The 27,338-nt window shown below is 48.2% G+C and overlaps 1 protein-coding gene across 1 annotated transcript in view; it reads right to left on the reverse strand.

Moving 5' to 3' along the window:
* Positions 1-9,441: 9,441 nt before the first annotated feature.
* Positions 9,442-27,338, reverse strand: part of SLC16A2 (solute carrier family 16 member 2) — a 40,794-nt gene continuing 22,897 nt past the window's right edge. Inside the window, exons 2-6 of the mRNA XM_054388702.1 lie at positions 18,053-18,197; positions 13,283-13,745; positions 11,988-12,131; positions 10,737-10,965; positions 9,442-9,662 (exon numbers count right to left, since the gene is read on the reverse strand). Coding sequence (XP_054244677.1) covers positions 9,442-9,662; positions 10,737-10,965; positions 11,988-12,131; positions 13,283-13,745; positions 18,053-18,197 — 1,202 coding nt within the window. The remainder of the gene's footprint in view (positions 9,663-10,736; positions 10,966-11,987; positions 12,132-13,282; positions 13,746-18,052; positions 18,198-27,338) is intronic.

Consider the following 27,338-nt stretch of genomic DNA (forward strand, 5'->3'; position numbering starts at 1 on the left):
ACCAGTTTCATTGCCCTTCTGTGAACCTGCTCCTGCCCCTCAATGTCCTTAGAGTGAGGGGTTCAAAACGGAACCCAGGATTCGCAGTGTGTCCTCACCAGTGCCCTTTCCAGGGACACAATCACTTCCCTATGCCTGCCGGCCATACCATTGCTGTTCCGGGTCAGGATGCTGGTAGCAGCCTTTGCCACTTGAGCACACTGCTGGCTTGCTTACATTCAGCTGGCTGTCAACCAGCGCCCCCCAGGTCCTTTTCTGCTGGGCAACTTTCCAGCCAAATGTAACTATAGATACCACACCTGTCATTTGCAATTTATGGCTATTAAACTCACAGAAAACATTTGCATACGGTTTATATTTAATATCTAAGACATATATGCAAATTTTTCACTTCTAAAGTACAAATTGCAACTGTTCCATCTGATCAACTTGTTTTAACCCATGGTATTTCCAATTTTCTGCATGAATAGACATATAAATGAAATAATATATTAATATAATCATATATCATGCTTCAGTAACAACAAAACATTGCTGTTGTTGTTACTGTTTTGCTGTTTGGTTTGGTCTTTTGTAGCTTGCAGGTTTTCTACTGGAAAACCTCTAATCCAAAGAAATACCTTTTGTAGCTTGCAGGTTTTCTATTGGAAAGCCTCTAATCCAAAGAAATACCTTCTCCCTGCCCCCATTTTTTTCAGCTTTTCTATGTATTAGGGCCCGATCCAGCAGTCTGGTAGAGCAAGGAGGAAAAGTTACTGCTGCTTGATGCCCTGGGCTCAGCCAGCAAGGAGCCTATGAGGGAATTCCCAGGGAGCACATGCACAAATACACCTATGGATGTAAAAAAAACCCAATCACCAAAATTTTCGTGTTTTTTTTTTTTTTAAACACACACACCTTTTAATTTTATGGCAGGGTTTTCATAATTATTATTATTATTCATATGGAGCTTGCAGGGTCTCCTTCCTATTCCTTTTCCAGGTGACCCAGTGGAACATGTACAAAAGCATCTATGGATGTAGAAAATACCCACCAAATTTAGGTGGGGAGAGAGAGGTATACATTTATGTATGTATTTATATGGAACTTGTGGGGTCTTCCCCCCACCCCGTTTCTTTACTGGGTGTCCCCATGAAACATGCACAAATACCCCTAGGGATGGGGGGGGGGCGGGGAAAGACCTAAAATGATAGGTAGATGAGAGTGAGAGAGAGAGAGAGAGAGAGAGAGAGAGAGAGAAAGAGAGAGAGTGAGGTGCATCCATTTATTTGTTTCGGGTTTTTGTTTGTTTGTTCCTATGGAGCTTGATACCTCTCACCCCTATTCCCTTCCTGGGCATCCCCATGGGTGTGCAGCCCACTTTTATCACCCACCCCAACAGCCTCTCAGCTCCTCCTACCCAAATCTGCAACCATCCCAAGACAATCATTGTAATATTAAAGATGCACAGCTGGGTTTTTGATCTGCCACAGCTGTGCAGGGTGTTCACATGGTACTTTCCCCTATCAGCAATGGGATGCAGCTTTCCCTCTCTTTGTTCCACGGGGTGCAGCATTCCCTTTCCTTGCTCCATCCCTGCACGCGCAGCACGGAAGGGCTTGTTGCCATCGTCTTGTTCCCTTTGAATCTTTATTTATCGTCTCTTATCTCCTGGTGGGTTTGTTTTGTTTTGTTTTGAAATAGTATTTGCAATAAATACTTGAAAAAGGGTTCAGGTGCACATTAAGAACCAAAAAAAAAAAAAAAAAAAAAAAAAAGCCTGATCTATATAAAGCCAATTCACATCTCAGCTTTCATCTCATGGCAATTACCACACCTACCACAAACACATCAGAAGACAATGCTATAAGCCACATCTATTTTCAACCCCCCCTGCCATGGGCAGGGCCACCTTCCACTAGACCAGGCTGCTCAAGGCCCCATTCAACCTGGCTGTGAACACCTCCAAGGTGCAGCATTCACAACCAGTGTCTCACCCACCACCTCCCCCACCACCACATCACTGTAAAGAATTTCTTTCTCATATCCAGTCTAAATCTCCCCCCCCCCCCCAAGCTTCAATCCATTCCTTCTTGTCCTGTCACTACAAGCCCTTGCAAAAAGTCTCTTCCCAGCTTTTTTGTAGGTCTCTTTCAGGATCCTGGAAAGCCTCTATAAGGTCTCCCCAAAGTGTCTCACAGCCACTGTAACCTCACCTAGGAATAATTGTCCCTGCTCTTTGGAATCACAGAATCTTTTTGTCTGGAAAAGACTTTTAAGACCATCAAGTCCACCCCTCAACCCTCCCATAGCTACTCTCACTGACAGAGAAGCTTAGCTCTCCCATGACCAGTGCTAATACCCGGAAAGCCTCCCTGTGCCCCCGATCTGCTGCCAAAAGAAAGAAATAATATTGCTAAGGATAATTAAACAAAATCACAGAATGTTAAACAAAAGCCCTGGTGCTGGCCCTGTGTGGGAGAGAGGAACAACAGTGAGCCACAAAGGCTCCCCTGCTCAACCGCCCCCGCCCAAAAATAAAGTACAACAAAGTGGAAGGTTTTATCCCTGGGACAGGTCAACCCTTGGTATTTCAGGTGATAAAAGCCAGACCCTGGGGGAACTGAGGTGAAACCCATCTGGGTCACTGGGGGGCTCACCCCAAACACTGGCACCGAGAGGCTCTCAGGGATTTCTGTCTTTATTATGGGTTGGGTAATGACCATTCTCCACCCACCGATACCATCTCCAGCTTTCACCCTTCTGCATCAGGAACCTCTTCTTCCCTATTAGGGAAACCTGGTGGGACACAGGCATGACTCCAGTTTCTTTTTAAACTGGTTTTATTCTACACAATTTTTTTTTTTTTAAACAACATTCATAAAACATTAATTACAAAAAATGTGCTAATATAGGGTAGGTTTGGGTTGTTTTGTTTTACTTTTTATTTACCAACAATCAGAAATTCACATTTTGAAAGGATAGTCATACTTTGAAGACACACATTCAAATACTTCCAGATACAAAATTGTATGCGCTTACAAGGAGCGGACGTAAAAAAACCAAAACCAAACATTAAAAAAAATATATAATTTTAGACTTTGGAGTCTGAATTCTGCATCCAATTGAGTGGCTGCTTTCATGCTACTAGTTTTGCTGGTCCTCCCAGCATGCCCATCAGCCCTGGGCACCTCACAGGACCCAGTTTGGAGATGCACATAGCTCCTGCTGAGGCAGAGCTGAGAGCACAGTGAAAAAAAATTGGGTTTGTAAAGCTACCAATGGTGCTTGCATCTTCTTCTTGGGTCTTTTTAGTGGGCACAGACATCATGAAGGTGAGTGTTACCACCACATCATCAAAGCATCCCACTGCAAAAACTCACAGGCGGGACTCTTTCCATTGGTGATGGTGCTAACACCAACCATGATGGTACTGGAGAGCAGTGGGGCTGGAGAAAGGCATGACATCAGGATCCACTAAGCAGGAGGTGATGGCAGCAGGTTTGGAGGTCCTGCTTTAAAAACAAGCCATCTCATGAGTTACCCGAAACAGCCAAAAATTCAAGCCTCCACCCCAGTGCTCATATGTGGAGTCAGCTCCAAAATCCACCCATCTGAAAGCAAATATTTGGCTTCGTGCAGCTGGATTTCAGGGTAGGGAGTATAGGGTAATTTCCTAATTGCCCTCAACCTCCCCCCGAAAAGTCCTATCTCCAGCATGAACAGGTTCAAATGGCTGAAACAGGATATCCTGGGAAAGTTCAGCCCTCCAGAAGTCATGTTCTTTCCCGAAATGATTTGACTGAATGCACTTGGCAACCAAAAACCCAACTGCACTCAGGGCAATCTGACTATCACCAACCATGCATCCATGCTCTGGAAAGCCCTGCTCCAGTAAACAACTTGTCTTACACACCATGATTAAAAATGTACAAAAACAAAAAAAAGAGAGAGAGAAAAAAAGAGAAAAATCTTCATTCCTTAGTAAAACAGACACTAAGTCTTGTCTCTAGCACTACGGTTAAGAGCTACGCTTGCCTTGCCAGTCAGAGGTGGTTGTAGAGTTGGGAAGTATGTTACAAAAAGAGGAGAAGCTTCGGAGGGCCAAAGCCTCCTTCCAAAGCCATGTTTTTGCAGAAAATAGGAGGGATTCTGTGCTTTCCTCTCCTGCCCAGAGAGGAGGCCCAAACTCCATGCCCACAGTTGGTGGTGCTGGTGTTTTGCCACCACGGTGGGGTGAAGAGGTGAGATGGGGACACTCACAGCATGTCCTTGACAGAGCACTAAGGGCAATGCAACGTTTGCAAAAACGTGAACAACAAAGTGCTCCCCAGAGGGGAGCCCAGTGATAACCTTGATGTCACCAGGACTAAAGTCAACCATGCCAAGCTGATAAAGCACCTGGAGCAATGCTGACCCTTTGGCCTCAGGGATAGTTACCTCTGCAAAGCCCATACACTGCGTTTAGGTGGCAGCTCCAGCCATTCCCACATCTGCTTTCCTTACAAAGGCCATCAAAAAGACAGGGAATGGCTTTATTTCAGTTCATTGCTTGCTCATGGAGCCCCTCTACAGTGCCAGTTCCATCCTCACCCAGCATTACACAGAGGACATTGGAGAAGGAGCACTTGTCAATGACATCATTCTCTCCAAAGGTTAGAGGGCAGCTGTGATTTAAACAAAAGAGCCCAAAAGAGCTGCCTCAGTGTGGGGTTTTCGTGGCACAAAGGCAGCAGCTTCAGTGGTGGGAGGGGGCTCCTCAGCTTCCCTTGGCAAAGGGGCCAAGGCTTTCAAAGTCATCCTCATTTTCTGCTTCCAGCTGGACAGGGAGAAGAAAACTCTGCCAGCGTGAAAATTATTGAAGCTAAAATAACCAAGGTAACCCCCAAACAAAGCTGTCAGGCATGTGAAAGCTGAGCAATGGTTTGCAGTGAAGGGAGGGACAGTAAGGGTCTCAGCTGGATCTGTCCCCCCTCCATGTCCAAAGGATTTGGTCCAAGTTCACCTTTGTGCAGGTTGTTGACCATAAAGGTACAGCAATCTGTCCTTGCTGACTGCAGGGGGTTTGGACAAGAAGACCTTTGAAGGTTCCTTCCAACCCAATGCATTCTATGATTCTATACAGATGCAGATGTTAGCCAGGGTGAAAATCCACCCTAAGCCTCCTGAGATGCTGAACTGATCTGAGCAAGCGTAGACAAGATCCTCAGCACCAAATCAGACTGCCCAGAGCAAATTGCTCTGGGCACCAACGTACCAACACCAAAAGAGATCCTCTGTCCCCGTGCAAAATGCTCCTGTGGCACTGTCATGCATATCAGGACAGGAATTTCCTTGCCCAGCTGCAGGCCACCTCCTTCTCCTGGCCCCTCTGGACCAGGCAGCTCAGCCCAAAGGGCTACGAAGTTCCTCAAAAGCCAAACTGGCAGCCTCAAACCACCACGATGGTGAGAGGCAGAGCCAAAACATCTTGAAACTGGGGATCTCCAAACCCCATGGTACCGCAGCAGTTCTGCAAAAGCCCTCAGGCAGGGAGATGTTTGAAAACCTCAACCTCAGCCCATGAGTGGCCAGAATTTGTTAAATTCAAGCGATGTGACTTCAAAACACATATTTCCCTGGCTGCAGGACCTCAGGGCAAGGCATGCTGCAGTGAAGCACCCTGCAGATGCTTCCAGCTTTGTTTCATAACACAAAAAACGCTCTAAGCCATGAATCATGGCACTTCCCTGCTGGCAGAAACTGCAGTCATTGCCCTGCCAGCCTTCGCATCACCGGGGCAGCCCAAGAAAGCTAAAAACACAACCAGCCCCTGAACCCTTCCAGCTTGGCTGTCCCACCCCATCCCTCAGCCAGAGCCAGAGGAGTTAAGCTCAGCACCTCACTGCAGCAGCTCAAACGAGAGAAAAAACAAAAAAAAAAAAACAAACAAAAAAAACCCGAACAACTTCTTTTTGAACACCCCCAAGCTAAAGATTTAGCAAGGCAGCCCCAGCCAAGCCCCGAGCAGGGCACTGCTGGGACACGTCCTGTACTTGCTGTAGCTTACATAAGGCTACGCACGCCCCGGCAGCTCTCCAAACACCCCAAAGCTGCTCCCTTCCTGCTCCTTTCTACCCTCTTCCCACCATGGAGCTTGACCTTCTCCCATGTCCTCACCGGCTTCCAAAAAAATGGCTGAGCTTGGAGCGTCAGGGTTTACCTTCTAATCCAGAAATCATGGTCCAGAGGAGGGAGAAGCTTGGAGGATTTTCACAAGAAAATTTAGTAAATGGGAGTTTCTGCCATGAACGTTCAGCTCCCACCTGCCCAGAGGAGGACATGGATGTACAGAACCTGATGGGAAGAAACAGGAGGGATTTTAGGATGAAGCTCTTTGCAACAGGTAGTGACCTATTTGGCATCACAGCACCAGACTATAACAAGCTAAAAGGATGAAACATCTCTGAGATGGAGACCAGTGCCATTTCCCCATTTCTAGATGCTCAGCTCACCACAATCCCACTTCTCATGTACCACGAGTCTCCAAGAATTCTTCAAAGCTTGCCAGTACTCAAGGGTCAAACCAAAGGCAGAGTAGCAGCATTTAGCCAACAAAACCCCCAAACAGTCCCCTTTCTGTTGACAGACTGCTCCAACCTTTGCCCTTCCTGTTCCCAGCTGTGTCTGCAGACGAGGCCAACCTCTCCTTGCTGTTGTTCAAATATGCCTTCCCTGCTGCAGAATTCACCCTCATCTTGGCCAAGGGCAGGATCTTGACAAGAAGACGCTGAGAATGGGTTTGGAAGGTTGGTACCAGACATCCATCCAGCTTAGGATGAGGGGTGGACTCCTTTGGCCAGATTCAGGTGGCCTATGAATGCACCTCATCATTGAGAACCTCCAAGAAGATCAATAGTAAGAGCCATGGGCACAGACCAAAATTAGGGGGGATGAATGTGGGTACCATCATCCCTCCTGGGCAGATTGCTAGCTACTGGCTGACAGAGTTGGTTTGATGCCATCACAGCATTAAGTACCCTTTGCATCAACTGCAGGCTCCTCTCAAGGTAAAGACCTTTGCAGGCAGGTCGAGCATTTAAGGCAAATGAGAAGCTGTGGAAATTTGGGATTTGAACCATCAATCACCTTATGAACCAGGAAGTTTTTACCACAAGAGTCTCATACAAAGCTGGGTGCAGTCATCAGTGAGCTCTGCCATGCAGCCACAACATGGGTTTGAGGAAGCTCTGCTCGTCCTCTTCTTGGTCTGAGGAAGCTACTTCTTGAATTTAAACCCCTCATAAGCTCTCACAGTCCAAAACATGATTTAAAAGAACATCATCAACATGAATAAAATCCCCCAAACTCACCCAAGGAATTACAATGCAACATTATTTCTTTCCTTCAGTTGTCAGATGGCTTTGGAGATGCCCCACTGCCAATGTTCCCATCTGAAAAGCATCACTTTAATAACCTGCCCAAGGCTAAGCCTGGCAGATGCCACCAGAGGAAGGAAACCAAGGCTTGGGTCCCACCAATGCCCAGGTGTACTCATGTCCTGCCTTCTGATGCAGCTCCAGCTGCCTCCTGGGACTTCCTCAACCAAGCAATGAGTCAACAGAGCTGTAGCAGACGATGAGGTGTGAGCAACGAAGGGGAATAACAGTCAGGGAAAACGGTATTGAAGAAAGAGACAAATGGACATCTTGTTTTAGAGTCATCAACAGGCATGTTACAACACACCACTTAATTTTCTAGCTCATACTGGGACAGAAGGGCCACAGGAACACAATACCTTACAATGGATTAGCCAATGTGGATTAAACACAGGGCCAGAGGGACATGCAGGACCCTGAGCTTATGTACAAATGTCCCACTGCTGCCCATGGGACGACCCTCCACTGAAACCAATTTTCCACAGAAGAATTTGTCTGGATGTTACAACCCCCCGCACCTCACCCAGTGGCCAAGGGATGACTCCCCATAGCACCAATCCCTCCTCAGGCTTCTCTTTTTTGAATGGCAGGTGAAGCAAACAAAAATCCACTGAAGGATGGGTATGCAGCCAGGACAAATGTGAGCTTTGCTTCTCACTCTCTCCTGGGTCACTATGGCCAGGAAAAGGTATCCCTGTCCCAGCTGGCACCTCATTTATACGAAGATCCATCAGGCGAGGACTCTCCTTGCTCTGTGCCATGCTCATTAGTGATGCCTGGAGCTGAACAACTTTTACACAGACTGAGCTCTGTCTTGTGTGATGGGTACCCATGGGCTGGGCTATGTCCTTGAGCTTTCGTCATCTTCCCTAAGGACAGCACTGGGCTACAAATTGAATGCTACTGGGGCTTTGAAATCCTTTGGGAACACGAGGCTTCCCCAGCCAATACTTACTCCTGGTTATTGCTGCATAGTAACCAAACAGCCCCAAAAAAGAGTGGTGGCACACTGTGACCCAAGCTGGTTGCAGCCCTGCACCCATGGGTGCCCTAAATCTACATCCTGCATCCCTGCACCCATGGGTGTCCCCATGTTCCAAGTTGGCTACATCCTGCATCCCTGGGTACCAGGAAGTTGCTTCCTGGCATGGCATAGACCCAAGGGGCTCTGTCCTGAACCTAGGTGCCTCAGCACCTCTGACCTGCTCATCTCAGTGCCTTGCCCACAGTTTTCGGCCACTGTGGGCTGTGCTGGAAGCTGCCCCTCTCTTTTGCACATCAAAAGGTCAATCATGAGTCGCAGGATGAGAAATCAGAGGTGGGAAGTGGTCAAAGGACCTGCTGGTCTTGTCCATGCGTTTTTAAGGCATATTATTTTGCAGGAAGGGGATGCTCCCGTGTGGCTCCGTCCGATGAGGGCGGCAGGACTGGAGCTGGCTGAGCTCCCCGTGGTCCCAGATGCAGCTCCCTGGGGGTGTGGGAGAGCAGAGGAAAAGGAGGAGAGAAGAAGATTAAAGCAGGATTCGCCGACCATTTATTTGGTTTGTGCATCGGACCAAAGCAGCATTTCCTCCTTCAGAGCTGCTGGCTCCAAAAGAGCCTCCGGTGCCGGACAGGGAGGGGGCGGTCTTGGACATGACACCCCAGTGACACCGGAGGAGAAGGATGGACAGCTGCAATGTTCAACAAGCTCCATCTGTGGCCTGCATTCAAAAGGCATTTATTAGCTGTAAACCTCTGTCGTGACGTATAGAAAACTGGGGGGGGAGGAGCTGGAGATGGATCAAGTTTGAATCCTGGTGAGGGTTCTCCTTAGAAAAATGGTTAGAGGAAAGAAAAAACCAACAAAGGTGGCTTTGAAATCAAAACTGTCACCAAAAAAAAGAGCATTTCTAGTTAAAAGCCTTTAACTAGAAGAACTTTTTTGTGTTGTTTTTTTTTTTTTTTTCCTTTATAATCACAGAAATTACGGGCTGTCCAGAAAAAGGCCTGTGCTTGGGCTACAGAAAGGCTGCTGGTGGCCACAGTGACTATCAGTGACATGCTACATGGGGGCTTCAGAGGCAGGACAGCCTGGCAGCAGCTCCCCATTCACCACCGCCTCCGAGACCAGCATCTTGTCTTTGCCAGAATCCAGGCGCTGCTTCTTCAGCATCTTCTGATGGATCAGTGGGACGACAGAGAGCACCAAGCCGCCGATGATGGGGGGGACTCCAGCAAAATAAAAGGCAGCGTCGTAATTCCCAAAATAATCGTTGAGGTATCCTGAAGGGGAAGAACAAGCGTGGTTACACCCACACCAGCTATAGCCACATCACAGAATCATAGAATCATTAAGGTTGAAAAAGACCTCTAAGACCATCAAGTTCAACCATTAACCCAACACCACCATGCCCACTAAACCATGTCCCAAAGAGACACACCCATGTGTTTCTTGAACACCTCCAGGGATGGTGACTCCACCACCTCTCTGGGCAGCCTGTTTCAATGCCTGACCATGCTTTCAGCAAAGAATTTTTCCAACCTAAACATCCCCTGTTGGAACTTGGGGCTATTTCCTCTTGCTCTACCACTTGATACTAGGGAGAAGAAACCAACACCCACCTCAGTTACAGCCACCTCAGTTATAGCCACATCAGTCTAATGACTGACCTGTTTCCTCCTTCAATGGAGAGCTGCAGCTTGCTCCAACCACCATCTGGGGAGATTTGGGTTTTTAAAACAATCTTTTTTTTATCCATTGCATTCTTTGGAGTTTTTATTCCCTGGATTAAAGGATGCGTGAAGCCAATATGTAGGAAAGAAGCCAAGAAGAAAAGCCTCAACAATCCTTCCACCAGAGGTGCTGATACTGCTTTAGCTTAGCAACTGATGATGAAGATGTTCTGCTGTCCAAGGGCCAGCTTTGGCCAAATGCTCACTGTTAAGGACATTGTGGTTATTATTGTGCTTAAATCCAAATAGAAGTCTTGGGAAGACAGCAGTTTGGGTATCTCTATCTCTAACTTTGATTCAATAACTCAAAGGCTGATCCTGCTGATCAGCAATCATTCCTCAGATACCTAAAAAGATTTCTAGAAAACCAGTATCCGTCAAATTTTAGCTCAGCTTTAAACAGTAATCCTGGGTTGCTGTCACTGGTCAGCTTTCACCAGCCTGGAGAAAGGTCCTGAGATGCTACAGAACATAGCATGGACTTCAACCCTATGCTACACAATAAGCCAGGGCATTCAAAGCTATGTTTTTGTCATGCCAAAATATCAGCATGGGTGAAAGCTCTACAAGCATCTTCTCCCTCCCAGCAGATGGGTAGAGGTCTGACACCACAGTGCTACCAACCTGCTATTGGTGTGCCTGCGGTCATGGGCACTGCCATCAGCCCCATGAGGTACCCTATGGCCTGGGATGCCTGCATGGGTCCCACCAGCTCAAAGGCGATGGGGGCCATGATGGTGGTGAAGAAGCCATCACAAAGGCCAAGGAAGAGGCAGATGACAATGACGCCCTCGAACCCTCGGCACTGGGGGATCATCATGCACAGGATGCCCAGCAGCATGAAGGATGCGACCTAAGGAGACAAAAGTGGGCATGTCATTGGGGTGCAGGATGAGTGGCACCCCAAGGAAGTGTCACTGAAAAGGGCAACGACATTGCTTCCTCCTCTGAATTCATGCCATCCATCATGGAATCATAGAATGGTTCTGGTTGGAAAAGTCCTTTAAGATCATGAAGTCCAACCATTAACCCAGCACTGCCAGGTCACAACTAAAGCATGTCCCTCAGCACCACATCAGCGTGGCTTTTAAATTCCTCCAGGGACAGGGACTCCACCACTGCCCTGGGCAGCATTGTCCAGGCCTTGACAATGCTTTTAGGGAAGAAATTGTTCCTCATGTCCAACCTAAACCTCTCCTGACACAACTTGAAGCTGTTTCCTCTCATGCTGTCTCATTTTTATTCCTTGGGAGAAGAGACCAACCTCCTTTCAGGGAGTTGTAGAGAATGAGAAGCCTCCCCTCAGCCTCCTTTTCTCCAGGCTGAACAAGACCAGTTCCCTCAGCTGCTTCTCACCAGACCCTTCACCAGCTTCACTGCCCCCTCCCTGGACCTGCTCCAGCACCTCAATGCCCTTCTTGGACTGAGGGGCCCAAAACTGAACCCAGTATTGGAGACGTAGCCTCACCAGTGCCCAGTATGGGGGGAAGCATCCTCTGCTCTCATCTCAGAGAGGCCCTTAGGAATAACCTTTTAAGAAGCTTTAGGAAGGATTATCTGCTGGATTAGCTGCTAGATTTCAGCAGTTTGTTCTTCAAAAACCACAAGAAGGTGACAGGGTGTCCAGCAGCTTGGGAAGAGTTGGGACCACAGAGTTTGATTGCTGAGACCTCAGGTGAAGTGTGTCACTTCTTTGTACACCTTTCTGTAGTAAATGTTCTTCCCCAACAGCAGACATGGGTGTCAAGCAATGGTCAGAGAAGGGTTTGTGATCTCTGGCTGGCTGTTATTAAGCAGAGTGTTGATAGTGATGCAGGGATGCCCTGATCCTCAGTGGTTAGCCAGCAGCTGTGTGGAGGGTTGCACACAACGCACCTGCAGGTAAATCTTCTTCAGCCCAGGAATGCAGTCACCAATGCGACCTGCAACCAAGCGCCCCAGCCCAGACATGGCTCCGAGGCACACTGGGAGGATCCAGTCCTTTTTGGTTTCTTGAAAGCGCTTCTCCACGTATTTTACCTGGGATGGAGGGAAGGATGCAAGGTCATGAATTCTCAGCAAGTTAATCCCCCACATATCCCTGAAAGGGAGAGGACTTCCCACGGAGGGCTTGTGGCTTTGGAGGTAGTTGTGTGAGCCTCAGGTCTGCACCACGCTGACCTGCACATTTCCCCAACCCAACAGCTACCTCCCCTCCTACTATGAATTATAATTAGAATCAAGAAGGTTGGAAGAGACCTCAAAGATCATTGAGTCCAACCTGTCACCCTACACCTCATGCCTATCTAAACCATGGCACCAAGTGCCACATCCAATCCCCTCTTGAACACCTCCAGGGATGGTGACTCCACCACCTCCCTGGGCAGCACATTCCAATGGCCAACCACTCTCTCTGTGAAGAACTTTCTCCTCACCTCCAGCCTAAACCTCCACTGGCACAGCTTGAGACTGTGTCCTCTTGTTCTGGTGCTGGTTGCCTGGGAGAAGAGACCAAACCCCTCCTGGCTACAACCTCCCTTCAGGTAGTTGTAGACAGCAATGAGGTCACCCCTGAGCCTCCTCTTCTCCAGGCTAAACAGTCCCAGCTCCCTCAGCCTCTCCTCATAGGGCTTGTGCTCAAGGCCTCTCACCAGCCTCGTTGCCCTTCTCTGGACATGCTCCAGCAATTCAACATCTTTCCTAAACTGAGGGGCCCAGAACTGGACACAGTACTCAAGGTGTGGCCTAACCAGTGCAGTGTACAGGGGTACAATGACCTCCCTGCTCCTGCTGGCCACACTATGCCTGATGCAGGCCAGGATGCCATTGGCTCTCTTGGCCACCTGGGCACACTGCTGGCTCATGTTCAGGCGGCTGTCAACCAGTACCCCCAGGTCCCTTTCCACCTGGCTGCTCTCCAGCCACTCTGACCCCAGCCTGTAGCTCTGCATGGGGTTGTTGTGGCCGAAGTGCAGCACCCGGCACTTGGACTTGTTGAATGCCAGTGTCTATGCTTGTTCTCAGAAGACACAGAGCACACATGGGAGCATTAAAAAGCTTTCAGGATTTTGGTGGCTCTGTCCTTGCTGCCCATCTTCACCTTCCCACCTTCTCCTCACTTGCATGGAGGAGCCCATTCACTCTGGCCAAAGGGACCTCCCTCCCCTTCCAGGCCCAGCCAGGGCTCTTACCAGATTCATGTAAGGTACGAGATATCCCAGGACAGCAGTAGCAATGCCAAAGGCCCAGATCCGATAGGTCTTTCTCCGGAAAATCCTCAGGTTGAAATATTTGCGTGTCTGAGCCCAGCACTGCTGCCGCGCGCTCCGGCTGCCCAGCTTGTCCTGCCCAGCGTGCTGAGATTCACAAGAAGGTGGCAAGATGGGCCGGTAGGTCAAGGACAAGAATATCTGGATGAGCAATAAGGCACTGAGTACTTGGAATGTATGTGCCAGCCCAATGGCCTCCCCGACCACCTTCATGAAGAAGGGGAGCGGCACGGAGATGAGGCAGCTGCCGCCGGCCACGATGCCGTTAGCCAAGCCCAGGCGACGCTTGAAGTAGTGACCAAGGATGACCAGTGAGGGCTGGAAGGCAAAGGAGCTGCCACAGCCAAAGAGGATCCCATAGGTGAAATAACGAACTTCCAGAGATCTAGTGGGGAAAAATATGTCAAGGTGGTTATGGTAGGTGGAGATAAGGAAACCTTCTCTCTTGTGGTCCTGCAAACCTGGAGCCAAGACCCACGTCTCAAATACCACAGGTGCTACACAGACAGTCTGACCTCAAGGAGCTTAATCCTTAGCTAAAGCAAGGATTATCCTCATTTCACAGCTGGCATGTTAAGTCTTCAGGAAAATGAAGTCTAGCTGGGGAGTGCTTTCTGCAAGGAGGAAAAGGCAGCAGCCAATCTGTTCTCCTTGGGAAGCTGACCTAACTGGAATGGTTTTTAAATTACAGCAAGAAAGTTTTTCTAAGGCAGGCAGGATGGGCTATTTTTAGCTCATTTTTCCAATGAAAGAATGAATTGAAAGCATTCTGATCCAGTGTTTGAAAGTAGAAGGCACCAACCCTCCTGGTTATTAGGCACTTAAGAAGGGAACACTGAGTTTCTGCCCAGGCTCCAGGCTGGTTAATGAAGTTGTTCTTCTTTAAGCTCCTCTGGGAGTTTCAATTAGCCTGTTAATAGATCTCATTTGTACCTTACATTGATGGCTGCACTTGAGGAGGGAGTGAAGTGGCTGCTCTACAGAACAGGTGAAAAGTCTGAGAGCCCTTGGAAGGAGCCATTTCCCAACGGCCAGCCTGGTTTTCCCAACAGAAGCATCTGAGAAAGGAGCCTAAGGCTAGGTGGTCCTAACAATCTGTTGTGCTTTCCTCCAGATGAAGCATTTTTCCTTCATCCCCATGCAATACATTCAGCTGTAAAAGCCATGAAATACTGCATGGGAGGAGAGTGAGACAGAAATATTTGGGCAGTTCATGGGGCAAGAGATGCTGCATGAGCTGGGTCTTTACTCCAACATTCAGACCAACTCATGTGAAATAGTGCGTGGTGCTCATGAAGCAAAGGAGAAGACAGCAGCCCAGACTAATGGAGTAGTCTGAAGTCAAGAAAACCTTCAGGAGCACATCATTCCTTCCATTACATGCTTGCCTTTTTAGCTAGCCAAGCAGAAAGCAGAACATGCTCACTGTGCCCAAGGGCTCCAAGAAAATGACTGTCATGAAAGCAATTTCCAGCTACTCCAGAACAAAGCCACATCAGAAACCCTCTCTGCAGGAGCCAGGCAAGCAGCTGGGCTGTCTCTGACCTCCCATGCACTAGCCCTGGCCATCTCTGCTGGGTCACACCAGCTTTGGTATTGCAGCTAAGCTGAATTTGAATAAGTGGAGACAAATGCCATGGTCCTCATCTGCTTTCCATTGATGCTAAGACATCCCTGCATGAGCAGTGGCTCCTTTCAGCCATGCTTCTGAGCCAAGATTTTCCACCCTCTGATTCAGCCAGCTGCTCTCCGGCTGGAAGGGTGGCATTGACTCTTGCACATAATGAGGTCTCCCATGGATAATGACATCTCCTGGAACATGGAGGTGTCCCTCCAATGGTTGCCTCTCACAGCTCGCAATGGCACCAGCCCTCGTTCAGCCCCTCTGGCAGAGGTTTGGGAGATTTCTCCCTGCAGGAGAAACTGAGCAGAAACTGCAGAGGGGAAAGAGAAGATGAAAAGGGACTCAAACCCCACCACAAAATGCTTAACAGTGCAGAAAAGGAGGGCTGGGAGAGCACTGGAGTCATATGAAAACAGCCCTGCTAAACTGGCCATCATCTCCCATTCATAGACTCAGAGAATGGTTTGGGTTGGAAGGGACCTTTAAAGGTCATGTAGTCAAATCCCAGATTCCTCACGCTAAAACATCCCCCTTAAAGCTAGAGGGAAGGTGAAGTCTTAACACAACTGGGATTTCCCTCTTCTTGAGGGCATATAAGATCTGCGGTTGCTTCAGCTGATCATGAGTACAGGAGATGTCCTAGTGCAAGGCAGCAAAGCAAGGAAAACTCCTCCTTGACTTCATCCAGAAAACTTCAGCCTTCCCCAGAGCTCTGCTTTTCATCATATTTTACTTATTTTGGGGGGTTTATGAAAAAGTACTAATATTTTGAAAGTAGGAGGCACTGGGGTCCTGCCACACAGGCTTGGTAGCTGAGGAGTATTTTTGGATCAGCCTGGTGCCATGCTAGGAACAGCTGCTGCTCCAAAGCAAATCCATTTTAGAGAAACCAGGAGCTAAAGGGTTGAGCCCACCAAACCCAGCCTGCAGCTCATGCACAACAGCTCCCTTTGCATGCAGCCCAGCCGGCGCTGGATGCGTCATCTCCAGCTGCAGGGAGCTGGGAAGGGGGACCAAAAAAACCCCACACCACCCCCTTCTCCATTGTTCTGGGTGAGCAGGAGCTGTTAGGCTCTGAATTTTGGGACCAGCCTTCACCACCAGATGGAAGGCTGCCAAATCCCACAGCTTTGCTAGTCTTCCTCCATCTGGGCTGTGCTGAAGGCAGCTTCCCTTGCCTCAGTCCAGCTGCAGAGGGGCTCCTTTCTCCCTTAAAAGGCAGCCAAAGGAATGTGAACCAAGAGCAAGAAGGCAGGAAATAGGGATTTCAGCTCTAGAGCTCCCCTGGAAACAATATTCTTCTCTGCCTGTACTGTTTGATATTGTTTTTGAGCCCAACACAACAAGCCACTGGCAGCGACATGGTCCCAAGAGCTCTTTTTCTTTGCATGAACATTTTACAATAGAGAGGTGGAAGTGAAATTCCAAGCTTTGCTGATTAGAAGGAAAGCAAGATTCTATGGAAAGCTCTGTGATCTGTGCTGCCAGGAGCCTGGGCATATCTTCCCTGAGCACCAACTGTGCTTTCTCTGATTACTATTTTTTTTTTTTGAGACACAAAGGGGTGGCATCTGCAGAGGAAGTCACTGAAGGTGATTCCTTCAATTCCACTGCCCAAGATGGTTTTAGCATCCCAAGCCACTTCGACTGTTATCAGTCCAAGTCCCTAGGGCTTTGCCAGGGGGCTCAGAATCCCAGTATGGTGGGGTTTGGAAGGGACCTCTGGAGATCATCTACTCCCACCCCCCTGCTAAAGCAGGGGCACCCACAGCAGCTTGCCCAAGATCACAACATCCAGGTGGGTTTGTAATCTCTTCAGAGAAGGAGACTCCACAACCTCTCTGGGCAGCCTGCTCCAGGGCTCCAGAACCCTCTCAGTAAAGAAGTTGTCCTCCTGTTCAGATGGGACCTCCTAGGTTCCAGTTTGTGCCTCTTTCCCTTTTTCTTATCACTGGGCACCACTGAAAAGAACCCCGTCCCATTCTCTTGACCTCTACCCTTTAGATATTGATAAACACTGAGAAGATCCCCTCTCAGAAGATGTGTCCCACCTCCCAACATAATGGGGGGCTCCTGCATCTCGGGGCTGGAGGAACCACCACACAAGGAACTAAGGTTGGGGTGAACAGGAGGGAACGGGGGCCCTGCTGACCCATGTGGGCAGGGTGGACAGGGAGGAGCACAGCACAGCAAGTCATCCTCCAGCAAATTAGTGTGTGCTTGCTTCAAAAGTCCCACTTCTGGAAGCATTTTCATTAAACAAATACTGATTTTAAGTGAAATCCAACCCAAAGCAATGTTTTTATTCAGAAAAAAATGGGGCAAGCAATGTTTTGGGTGGTGGCTCCAGCAAGTACCACATAAAAGAACCCAGATGTGACTTCTTTTTGTTCCCCCAAATATGCAGCTATCTTGGGTTGGAAAGCTTCTCACCAGGTAAACTGCCATCCAAATGCACATCAGTGAGCCCCTGTCAGCAGAAATCAATGGCATGGGATCAGCCATGGAAAACAAGGAGCAGAACCAAACCCGTGTTTCCTCAAACTGCCAAGCCAGAGCAGGAAAGCACAAACTGCTCTAAACCCTTTCTATGTCCCCCTTCCCATCTGCCTTGAATGGAAAGTCCCTCTTGCCAGGTATAAAACATCAAATATTATTTTAAGTATTAATTTACTTCCAGTTCCAAATGTGAAATCACTTCCAAAGGAGAACAGTTTTGTCCACAAGCATCTCTTTGGAGCTGCGTGCAAGAGGTGTGCCAACTTCTTCATTGCCTGTTTTAAAGATCAAATGAAGGACCTGAGGGCTGAAGTCCCATAAAGCAAAGTTCCTCACCCAGGTAAAATTTACTCTGTTATGTAAGGACAAAAGAGCAACTTGGTTCAATTTGGAGAGAAAAACAAGCTGAGCACACGTGGGCTGCAGGAATGCCAGGAGACCTCTCATCTGGATGGAAACCACCTACTTTGCCCCAAAAGACACCAGCAATGTGTAGGGAGCACAGGTTGCAGGGAACAGTGAGGAAGAGGAGCTTGTTGAGGAGCTGGACGGCCCCTGTGCAGCCTTACTTGGTGAAGGAGCTGGAGAGGAGTCCAATGAAGGCGATGGCAGCTCCTGAGGCTGCAGTGGTCCTGCAACCAATCCGGTCGGTGAAGATGCTGACAATAGGAGAGCAGAAGAAAATCATTCCCATGGCCAAGGAGCCAACCCATGCTGGAGAGAAAGAGAAGAAAAGCAATGGTCAGGGTGGGATACCAAATAGGGGCCAGAAGGGGAACAACCAGGGATCAACTCCAGCTTTGAAGGGGGTCTCAGCAGAGAGGTAGTCCCTTCACACTGTTCATTAACATGGTTACCTCCCATACTGCCCACTGGTGTCATGGCTGGGATGCACCCTGCAGCACCTCTCTGTTCACCCATGTGATGGAGACATGGGGCTGAGGGGAGACCTTCTGGTTCTCTACAACTTCCTGAAAGGAGGTTGGTGACATGTGGAGACATGTCTCCCAAGGAATAAGTGGCAGGATGAGAGGAAACTGCCTCAAGTTGTGCCAGAGAAGGTTTAGGTTAGACATGAGGAACAATGTCTTCCCCAGAAGTGTTGCCAAGCCCTGGTACAGGTTGTCCAAAGCCAGTGATGGAGTCCCCATTCTCAGAGGGGTTTCAAAGCTGTGTAGACGTGGTGCTGAGGGACATGGTTTAGTGGTGGACTTGATGATTCCAACCAAAACAATTCTATGATTCCATGATTCTCTCTCCCTGGCCAAAAGATCCCCGAGCTCCTGAGGGCCCCCTGCTCCCTGGCTTTGATTATGAAGAGTTTTAGGTTTGGATTTCCAGGTGCCACACTCATCCACTGCTGCTCCCCCTTCCCCAGAGCCAGAACTACCTCACCACCCCTTTGTCCCACATTTAGTGGGGATTTCTCCTTGCAGCTGAGCTGATAGGAGACACATGAGTTGTGCCAGGTTAGATCACATCCCTGGCCCTGCCCAGTGATGCCCAAGTAGGATCATGATCTCATGTCTTCTTCCGACTCATCTCTAGAGAAAACCACTGTCTGTCTGTCTTTTTACAAAAACTTTGATAATTTACAGATTATTTCAGCCTGTCATCTTCTCCTTGCCCTCCCCTTTCTCTTGTTAATGGTTTCTGTGACTATTTTGGGGAGGAAAGGCAGCTTTTCAAGAAAAGCAATGTAGTAAGAAAAAAAAAATTCTCAGTCTACCAGCTCTGAGGAGAAGCAAGAGCCTTGGTGAGACACGAGGCAGAGCAGGATGGACAGACAGACGACGGACCCTCAGTCCTACCCAGCACCCAAGTGAAGGGGCCTCTTGGAACATCTCCCAGCTTCAGGAGCATGACCTGCCCCACATAGCCCTCAGGACATGTGCTCCTTGCTTTTCTTTTATTTTTTTTGGGGGGGGATTGTTTTCATTTTGCACCCAAACCGAGTGCTCTGCCAACCCTTTTAGCCCAGCCCCACATGACAACAACTCATCTTTCAAGAACTGTGAGATTTTCAGATAACAGCCAGAAAAAGCAAACCCCAACTCTCTAACCTCTCCAACCTCTCTGCCTTTCAGAAAAGGCCATCCAAAGAAACCTGGGAAGAACTGACCCTTCCAAACTAATTATAAGTTTGCAAGGACTCAGTTTACTCCAAAACCTTCCTTAATAAATGCAAAGTGGAGGAATAAAAAAAGAAAAGCAAAGGCTGCACAGGAACCTCATGGGATTCGCTGGGCTCTTGTCTTGACACTGGGCAAGATGCAAAAGGACAAGGGAGAGGGTGAGGACCCCCCCCCCCTCCAGCTGATTTTCTTGGTTATAAACACAAGACACAGTGTAATGAAAGTCCTTCTAATAGGATTAGGTGGCACAACTCCAAGAAGCCGTCCAAAACAACTCCAAGAGAAGAGGGGGTGAGGGGTGGGAGCAAAGCCAAGATGGAAAAGGCTCGTTAAATTGGATAATATACTTCCAGAAATGTTCCTTCTACTCTAGCCAAGCAGTAAAACGTTAGACGGCCCAGTCATGTTTGAAGTTTTGTTATTTTTGGAAATTACTTTAAGAAACGCGGAAATAAAAGCATAAAGCGAAGTATTAAATTTAAAGGGCCAGATTCTGATCTTAATAACCCCAAGGATTTACATGCAAATAAGCAGTATCAATCTCTGGGCCCCTGTCCCAAAATAAAAGGCACACTCACCTGCAGAGATCAAAGCAAAGAGAGGGCACAAAGCAATGGGCACTTAAGAGCTCCTCCAGCTTTGGGGTTGGAAAGAGGAGATATTGTTCGATTCAAATTGGTAAACACATGGAGGGGAGGGGGAAAAAAAAAAAAAAAAAAAAAAAAAAGAAGAGTCCTGTGGCAAATTGCTCTACCTTAGAGAAAGGGCTTACCACAAGCAATGAATAAAAATAGGCTCAGGGAAGAACATCAAGTTAAAATTAGTAAGAACAATAGCTCCACTTCCAGAGCCGGGTTTTGTCTTCCCAGTGCTTCCCAGCGAAGCCCCAGGAAGCCAGGAGGGCTGGGCGAGCTCCAGTGCTGGGAAGAAACCATGGCAAAATCTAAGGGTAGGAGAAAGCTGCTTTGGTCCCAGTGTGATTCATACCCAAAAAGCCTCCCAGGAGAAGATCACACAATTTACAGCCACCCCTGGTTTAGCCCCATTGGGATGGTGATTTCTTTTCACCTGGGTCAGGACAAAGCTGGAGGAAAGCCATGGCAGGGACCATAAGTTGGGGGAAAAAATGCAGTTCATGTGAAGTGTAGCCCCAAACCTGCCATTCCAGACACAGAGCTGGAGTCCTTGGGTTTGCTTGGGATGAAGGGTTTATTTTTGGCTATCTGTGTAAGGCAGCACTGAAATTTCTCCTGGACTTTCCTGGACATGAAGGGCAGAAGTAGTCATTCCTCTGGTAGAAACCAGACAAGGCTTAACGAGCCTGAGTCAGGACTTCCCTTGGGCTGCTCCTCTGATGCTGGAGAAGTTATGACTTGATTTAAACCCCATAGGGGAAACAAAGGTGGAATATTTGCTTCTGATTTCCACAAGGTTTGGATGAGATGGTTAATTCCTAGCCCAGCCACACCTCACAACCCTCCTTGGGTGATAACCTGAGTGAGATACTGAAACACACAAAGACAAGCCCCCACAAGAGGCATGAAGCCTTATCAGCAGTGCAGTGTGATCAAGCAGATCCTAAAAGAAATGGTGGACCAAATCCAGCTGAGGACAGAGCTGGAAGAAGCTCAAGAGCTCCACAGAACTTGGACAGGAGTCAGGTTAAGACTTGATCAAATATCAAGGTGCTGTGAGTACAACCACCTCCTGGGAATGCCGGATGAAGAGGCAGGTTTTGGAGCTGCTGAACTGGGTGCCATGGCGGGACTTGGCTGGTGACAGTCCAGGAACCCTCCAACTCTGAGGGATGCCTTCACAGAAATACCAAGTGATCAGAAATCACTTTTTTAGGTTAAAAGAAAAAAGGTATTTAAAGCACTCTCACAAGGAGGAGTGAAGATAATTTCTGGTTAGAGGTCTCTCAGCAGATGCTGTCCCTCCCCAATATCCCTCTCTCTGCTGACCCTGCTTGGCACTGTGTGTTACACCTAGACCAGTCATGTCCATACTGCTCTGCTCCCACACACAGCCCCTCCTGAAGGCAATAAAACAGCAGCTGGAGGGTCATGACCCCACCCAGATCCTTGCTTCTTGGCCTCAGAGGTACAACAGCAGGCTGGGGACAGCAGCAGCCCAAGCTGGCAACCAAATCCAGGCCACCTGCAAGCATAGCTTCTTCCAGAGCTTATGGAACCTTCCTGGTGGTCCTGAATCTGAGAAGAGCTCAGCATGGGGCTGAGTCCCTTCGCTGGAGAAGAGAGGATGACCAAGGAGAGCATTCTTCCTCCAGAAGCTTCCCCTGCCCAGCACGATCACACAGGGTAAAGCTCCAGCTCAAGTGATGCAAATTACTCCTTCCCACCTTGACTTAAAGACAAACTTGATGTAACAAAGTTGACTTGACAAACGGCTGATCCACGGCAGGTTCAAAGCAACCTGGTATGGACAGAGGAATACAGTGGCTGAAGATCTTCAAGGGCAAGAGGGATGCGGTGGTGTAGGAGATGTGGGTAACACAGCCTCATTTGGACTCATTTGCCCACCAGCCCAACACCATCAAGCTGGAGAAGCTCTGGGAGCAGGCACGCCTTGACCAGCAGGTCCTCCTCTTGCCTGTGGGTGACACTGCTGGGGACTTTGTGGCAGAGGACGGCTGACAAGTGACGGTGGGAACCTACAATGGTCAACTGACCATGATGACTGAGATGACCCTGCTGACTGCAGGGGGGTTGGACTAAATAACCTTTAAATGTCCCTTCCAACCTAAAGCATTCTATGGCGATGGCAATACTGAGAGTTTAGGAAGGTCTGTGAGCACCATGTCTGCACGTTCATGGCAGCAAGAGGTGGGCAGGGTCCTTGGGGCTGGTACAAGCAAGTCCTACACACCAAATCAGCTTTCTTTCCAGCAAAGCCATCCAAAAAGGATGAAAGACCCCTTCCTTGCTGGTATTTTCCCAAGCAGAGAAAGCTTTCTGGGCATGGCAGAGCAGAGTGAGGTGAGAAACGACCAGAGAAAACATCACCACTCAGAGACACAGATCCAAACCTCCTGGTACTGAGCTCATTGTTCCAAAAAAGGCCACTAAAAATGGCACTGCGTAAGACTTGTTCCTTTAAAAACAGGTCCCCAGGGAGAGCGAAGGAAGGGACGTCGCTCTCAGCTGTGCTTCCCCGCTGACCCACATACCCCAGGCTGGAGGGATCAAGGGCCAGGAGGTGACCTCAGATCCGTCGCTGGAGGAAGTGTCTTCCCTCGCTTCCCCCGGCTTCTCCCACTCGCGCTGCACAGCCAGAAGAAGGCAACTGCAGGAGAGGACAGGGACAGGCTGCAGAAGGGGACATTCCCCAAGCACTTCTTGGAGGGCTTTTAGCCCAGCGGAAATGGAGGGGGGATCTTCTCAATACTTATCAATACCTAAAGGGTGGACATCACAGAATCACAGAATGGTAGGGGCTGGAAGGAACCTCTGGATATCATCTATCCCAACCTCAATAATAAAGCGTGGCCACCCATAGCAGGTTGCTGAGGATCACAATGTCCAGAGGGGACTCCACAACCTCTCAGGGCAGCCTGTTGCAGTGCTCCATCACCCTTACAAGAAGAACTTTCTCCTCATGTTGAGGTGGAGTCTCCATCTCTGGAATCATTAAAGCCTGCCTGGACACCATACTGCGCACCTGCTTGGATGGGGGTTTTGGAACAGATGATCTCCCAAGGCCCCATCCAACCCCTATCATTCTGTGACAAAGAGACACCTCCCCATCTGCACTTCTCCTGTGAAACATATTTTCTTGACTGATGTTTTCTGCTGTCAGGGAAGCTCCACTGGCTTCCCACTGACAAACCTCATCACACATCTTCAAAAGCCCTTCCTAGCTCACCCTTTTTGGGTGATTTGGCTGCCCAAGCAACCTGGTGGCCCTGCCCCTGCAGACACTGTGGGAAAGCAGCTGGCTGTGCCCCCCCTCTGTGGAGCTGATGAGTGCTGCTCACAGCACATCTGCGATGAAAACGAAGCAGCTGTTTTATCTTCTGCCCTAAACAAGCAATTTGCGTCATTCTCTTGCTTGCTCAAAGCCTGAAAAGCTCCCAACGGCTTGGCCCCATGCGCTCAGCAACCCCTGTGGACTGAGCCCAGCCCAGGGAGGGTTGGTCAAGGCTTGAATAAAGGCAGACACAAACTCTGAGGAGGCCACCACAACGCGCAGCAGGAAGGGAAACAAAGCTGAGGAGCAGCAAACCGAAGCTGAGGAGCAGCCAGGCTCCCCTGGATGGGAGGTGGTGCTGGGGTGGCAGCTACCATGCATCATGTGCAACTAAAAGCCAGCTAAACTCATTAATTGTATAGCAAGCCCTGCTTGGTACCATACCCTAAAGCTTCAGAACAAAGTCCTCCTTTATCAGGTTTGGCTGACTTCTCCCTCCTCCCTTCTTTCAAAAATAATTCCATAACAACCTGAAAATTGGGATAAATGGCACGATTCAGAGGAATTATTCAGGGCCAGGTCTGACTAAAGACCCTTTCAGCGTCCCATTAGTGGTGATATTAGGACAGACTAAGGAAAAAAGTGAATGTCATAGGAGAATTGCAGAATCACATAATGCTAGGGGTTGGAAGGGATCTCCAGAGATCATCGAGTCCAAATCCCCTTGTGTCAGTGTGAGGAAGGAAAAATTTTTGCAAGGAAAAATTAAAAAGACAGTTTCAAACCATCACACCCCTGCAAAGCAGGAACCACTTAGGGCAAGTCACACATGAATGCATTCAAGAAGGTTTTGAAATGGGAGCTACCATTACTGTGGCATGATCCCCTGACCATGGCTAACACAACAGCTTCTCAGACACCAGACCCAGGAAGTCTTTGCCATAGAAGGCTTCCAAAAAATATTTTCTAACTGTTTCAGGAACCATGGGCATCTGAGCAAAGCAGGGTGGGAATGTACTTTGCTTTAAAAACTCTACCACATCCCTCCTGATTGTGCCTCTCTGCCTTCCCTGGCCCTCAAGGACTCAGGGGGATTTTCAGAGATTATGGCCAAGCCACCTCCTATAACCACTAAGTGACAGATTCCAGCTTATGTGAGAGAAAAATCCCAATATTAGCTGTCCTGCAGCCACGTTAAGTATGGATGGAGATGCAACTGTGGTTTCTCTTGGCAAGCAGCAGGCACAGAGTGTTTGCCTGAGGTTCTGCACTGACTGTCTTGGAGAAACTCAGCCCCAGCCACATTTTGCATCCTTTCATCCCAAGACCGTAAAATTCAACCCAGGTTGGAGCAAAATGGCATTCAAAATCATGTCTGAGCTGCATCATGTCCTCCCTGTCCACAGCCCAGCTTCTGCTCAGCCTTGGAGGCTCCGGAGCTGGTCCAGAAATGCAAATTCTTGTGAAATCCATCCAAAAGCAACAAGGCAGCATGTGCTCTGCAGCTGAAACCCACCATGTGCCCAGGCTGGAATTTTCTCCCCAGCACTCTCCTCAGCAGGCCAAGAAGGTTTTTCTTCTCTGTGTTGCCTTCTGGCGTACAATTTTTGGGAGATGATTCACCTACCACACACTAAAGTTACCCAACAAAGAGGAGCTATGGTTGCAACAACTCCATCTCCACATGGGCTCCCATCCACCATATCCCATCTAGACGTCTTTCCATGACCTGCACCCTCAAGGAGGATGCAGCTCTTGCTGTCCCATCTTGCCTGACGTTGGGTGGTTCAAGTGATGTCACATTGGACCAAGTTTGTCCATGGTTCGCTTCCCTGGGTGAAACCCTAGGGCTGTGTGCCCAGAGGGCAGCTCTCAGAGGCTGGGTGAAACCAGTGCCCTCACGCAGCTCCTGCCAGAATAAGCTGGCAGAACCTTTTTAGCACTGGTGGGAAACCAAAATGCATGTCCTGGAGGGTGAGCATCCCCTTATTCAACCATGCTGCCAAACACCTCACCAGCCTTTGGCTGAATTTAATGCAGCAATTTGATGAAACCCAGCACAGTTCCCTTTTAATTGGTGAAAATTCCCTCCTCCCACCCGCAGAGCTCCAATCTGTAATTAGCCTTTCATGTCAAATGATGTTTATTCCTGACAGAGTTTATCTTGGCACCACCACAGGCTCTGCAATCTGCACACATTTGAAGACTCAAACCCTGCCTTTAATTCTCTATCTGCTTGTTAATCCTCATTGTTCCCAAGCCCCTTTTCAAAACACACCCACAGGGAGAAGAAAGTATTTATATATAAAATAAAATAAAATAAAGTAAAATAAAATAAAGTAAAGTAAAATAAAGTAAAATAAAGTAAAGTAAAATAAAGTAAAATAAAGTAAAGTAAAATAAAGTAAAATAAAGTAAAGTAAAATAAAGTAAAATAAAGTAAAGTAAAATAAAGTAAAATAAAGTAAAGTAAAATAAAGTAAAATAAAGTAAAGTAAAATAAAGTAAAATAAAGTAAAGTAAAATAAAGTAAAATAAAGTAAAATAAAGTAAAATAAAGTAAAATAAAGTAAAATAAAGTAAAATAAAGTAAAATAAAGTAAAATAAAGTAAAATAAAGTAAAATAAAGTAAAATAAAGTAAAATAAAGTAAAATAAAATAAAATAAAATAAAATAACCTTTCCAGCCTCAGGAACACCATCAGGGAGTGCAGAACCACAGGAACAGCTTGGGGTCTGGTTGCCCCCCTCACCCAAACACATGGTACCAAACCCAGGCACCTTCCTGCTGATTTTTGCCATCTTTCCTTACCTTTTTTCTCTCATTTTTCTCCCCAGCTGTGCAGCACTTTGGATGACCCCCACACTCACTGAAAGGATAGAAATCCCCACCCATTTGACAGGTCTGCAGCAGAAGAGTGGGGAAAACATGGTGGGGAAACCACCAACAGTCCCCAGATTCATTTTGGAGAACCCACCTCAGGGTCTTGAGACCAAAATTACCTTAAAGTGGCCTTCCAGTACTTGAAGTGGGCTACAGAGAGCTGGAGAGGGACTACTTATGAGGGCCTGTGGTAACAGGACAAGGGGAAATGGTTTGAAACTTGATCAGAGGAGATTTAGATTGGACATTAGGAAGAAGTTCTTTACTCTGAGGGTGGAGAGAAATTGCAACAGGTTGCCCAGAGAAACTATGGACACTGCATCCCTAGAAGTGTTTAAGATCAGGCTGGATGAGATTTTGAGCAACCTGGTCCAGTGGAAGGTGTCCCTGCCCATAGCAGGGGGTTAGAACTGGATGATCTTTAAGGTCCCTTCCAAATCAACCATTCTGTGATTCTATGGAACCCAAGTTTCATGATTCTTGGGATTCATTTTGAGTGACTTGAGATTTACACATCCCGGGCATACAGAGGACATATCTCCTAGTGCAGTAGCTCAGGGCTGGACCAGTAGCCCTGAGGGACCTCCAGTTGGGACTGAGTGACCAAAGTGGGTCATATCTTTCCCTCCTGATCCAGTCCCAAGTGCAGCTGGTAGCCTGAGGCCCATTGGGATAAGTGGTGAGAATGGGGGGAGCTGCTAGCAGCTGCTCCAAGTTGCCCCGCATGACCATGTTGGGCAATGAACCCTATGTCTACCTTATACAATGAAAGGGAGAGAAAAGGGGCAGGGTTTGGGTTTGAGTTTGGGTTATGGTAAGGGTTAAAGGTTTGGTTATGGTCAGGGTCAAGGTCAGGATTAGGGTTTGGGTTAGAGTTTGGGACAGGATTAGAATTTGGGCTAGGAT

The sequence above is a fragment of the Indicator indicator genome, chromosome 17, assembly GCF_027791375.1.
Source record: "Indicator indicator isolate 239-I01 chromosome 17, UM_Iind_1.1, whole genome shotgun sequence".
Classification (NCBI taxonomy): domain Eukaryota; kingdom Metazoa; phylum Chordata; class Aves; order Piciformes; family Indicatoridae; genus Indicator; species Indicator indicator.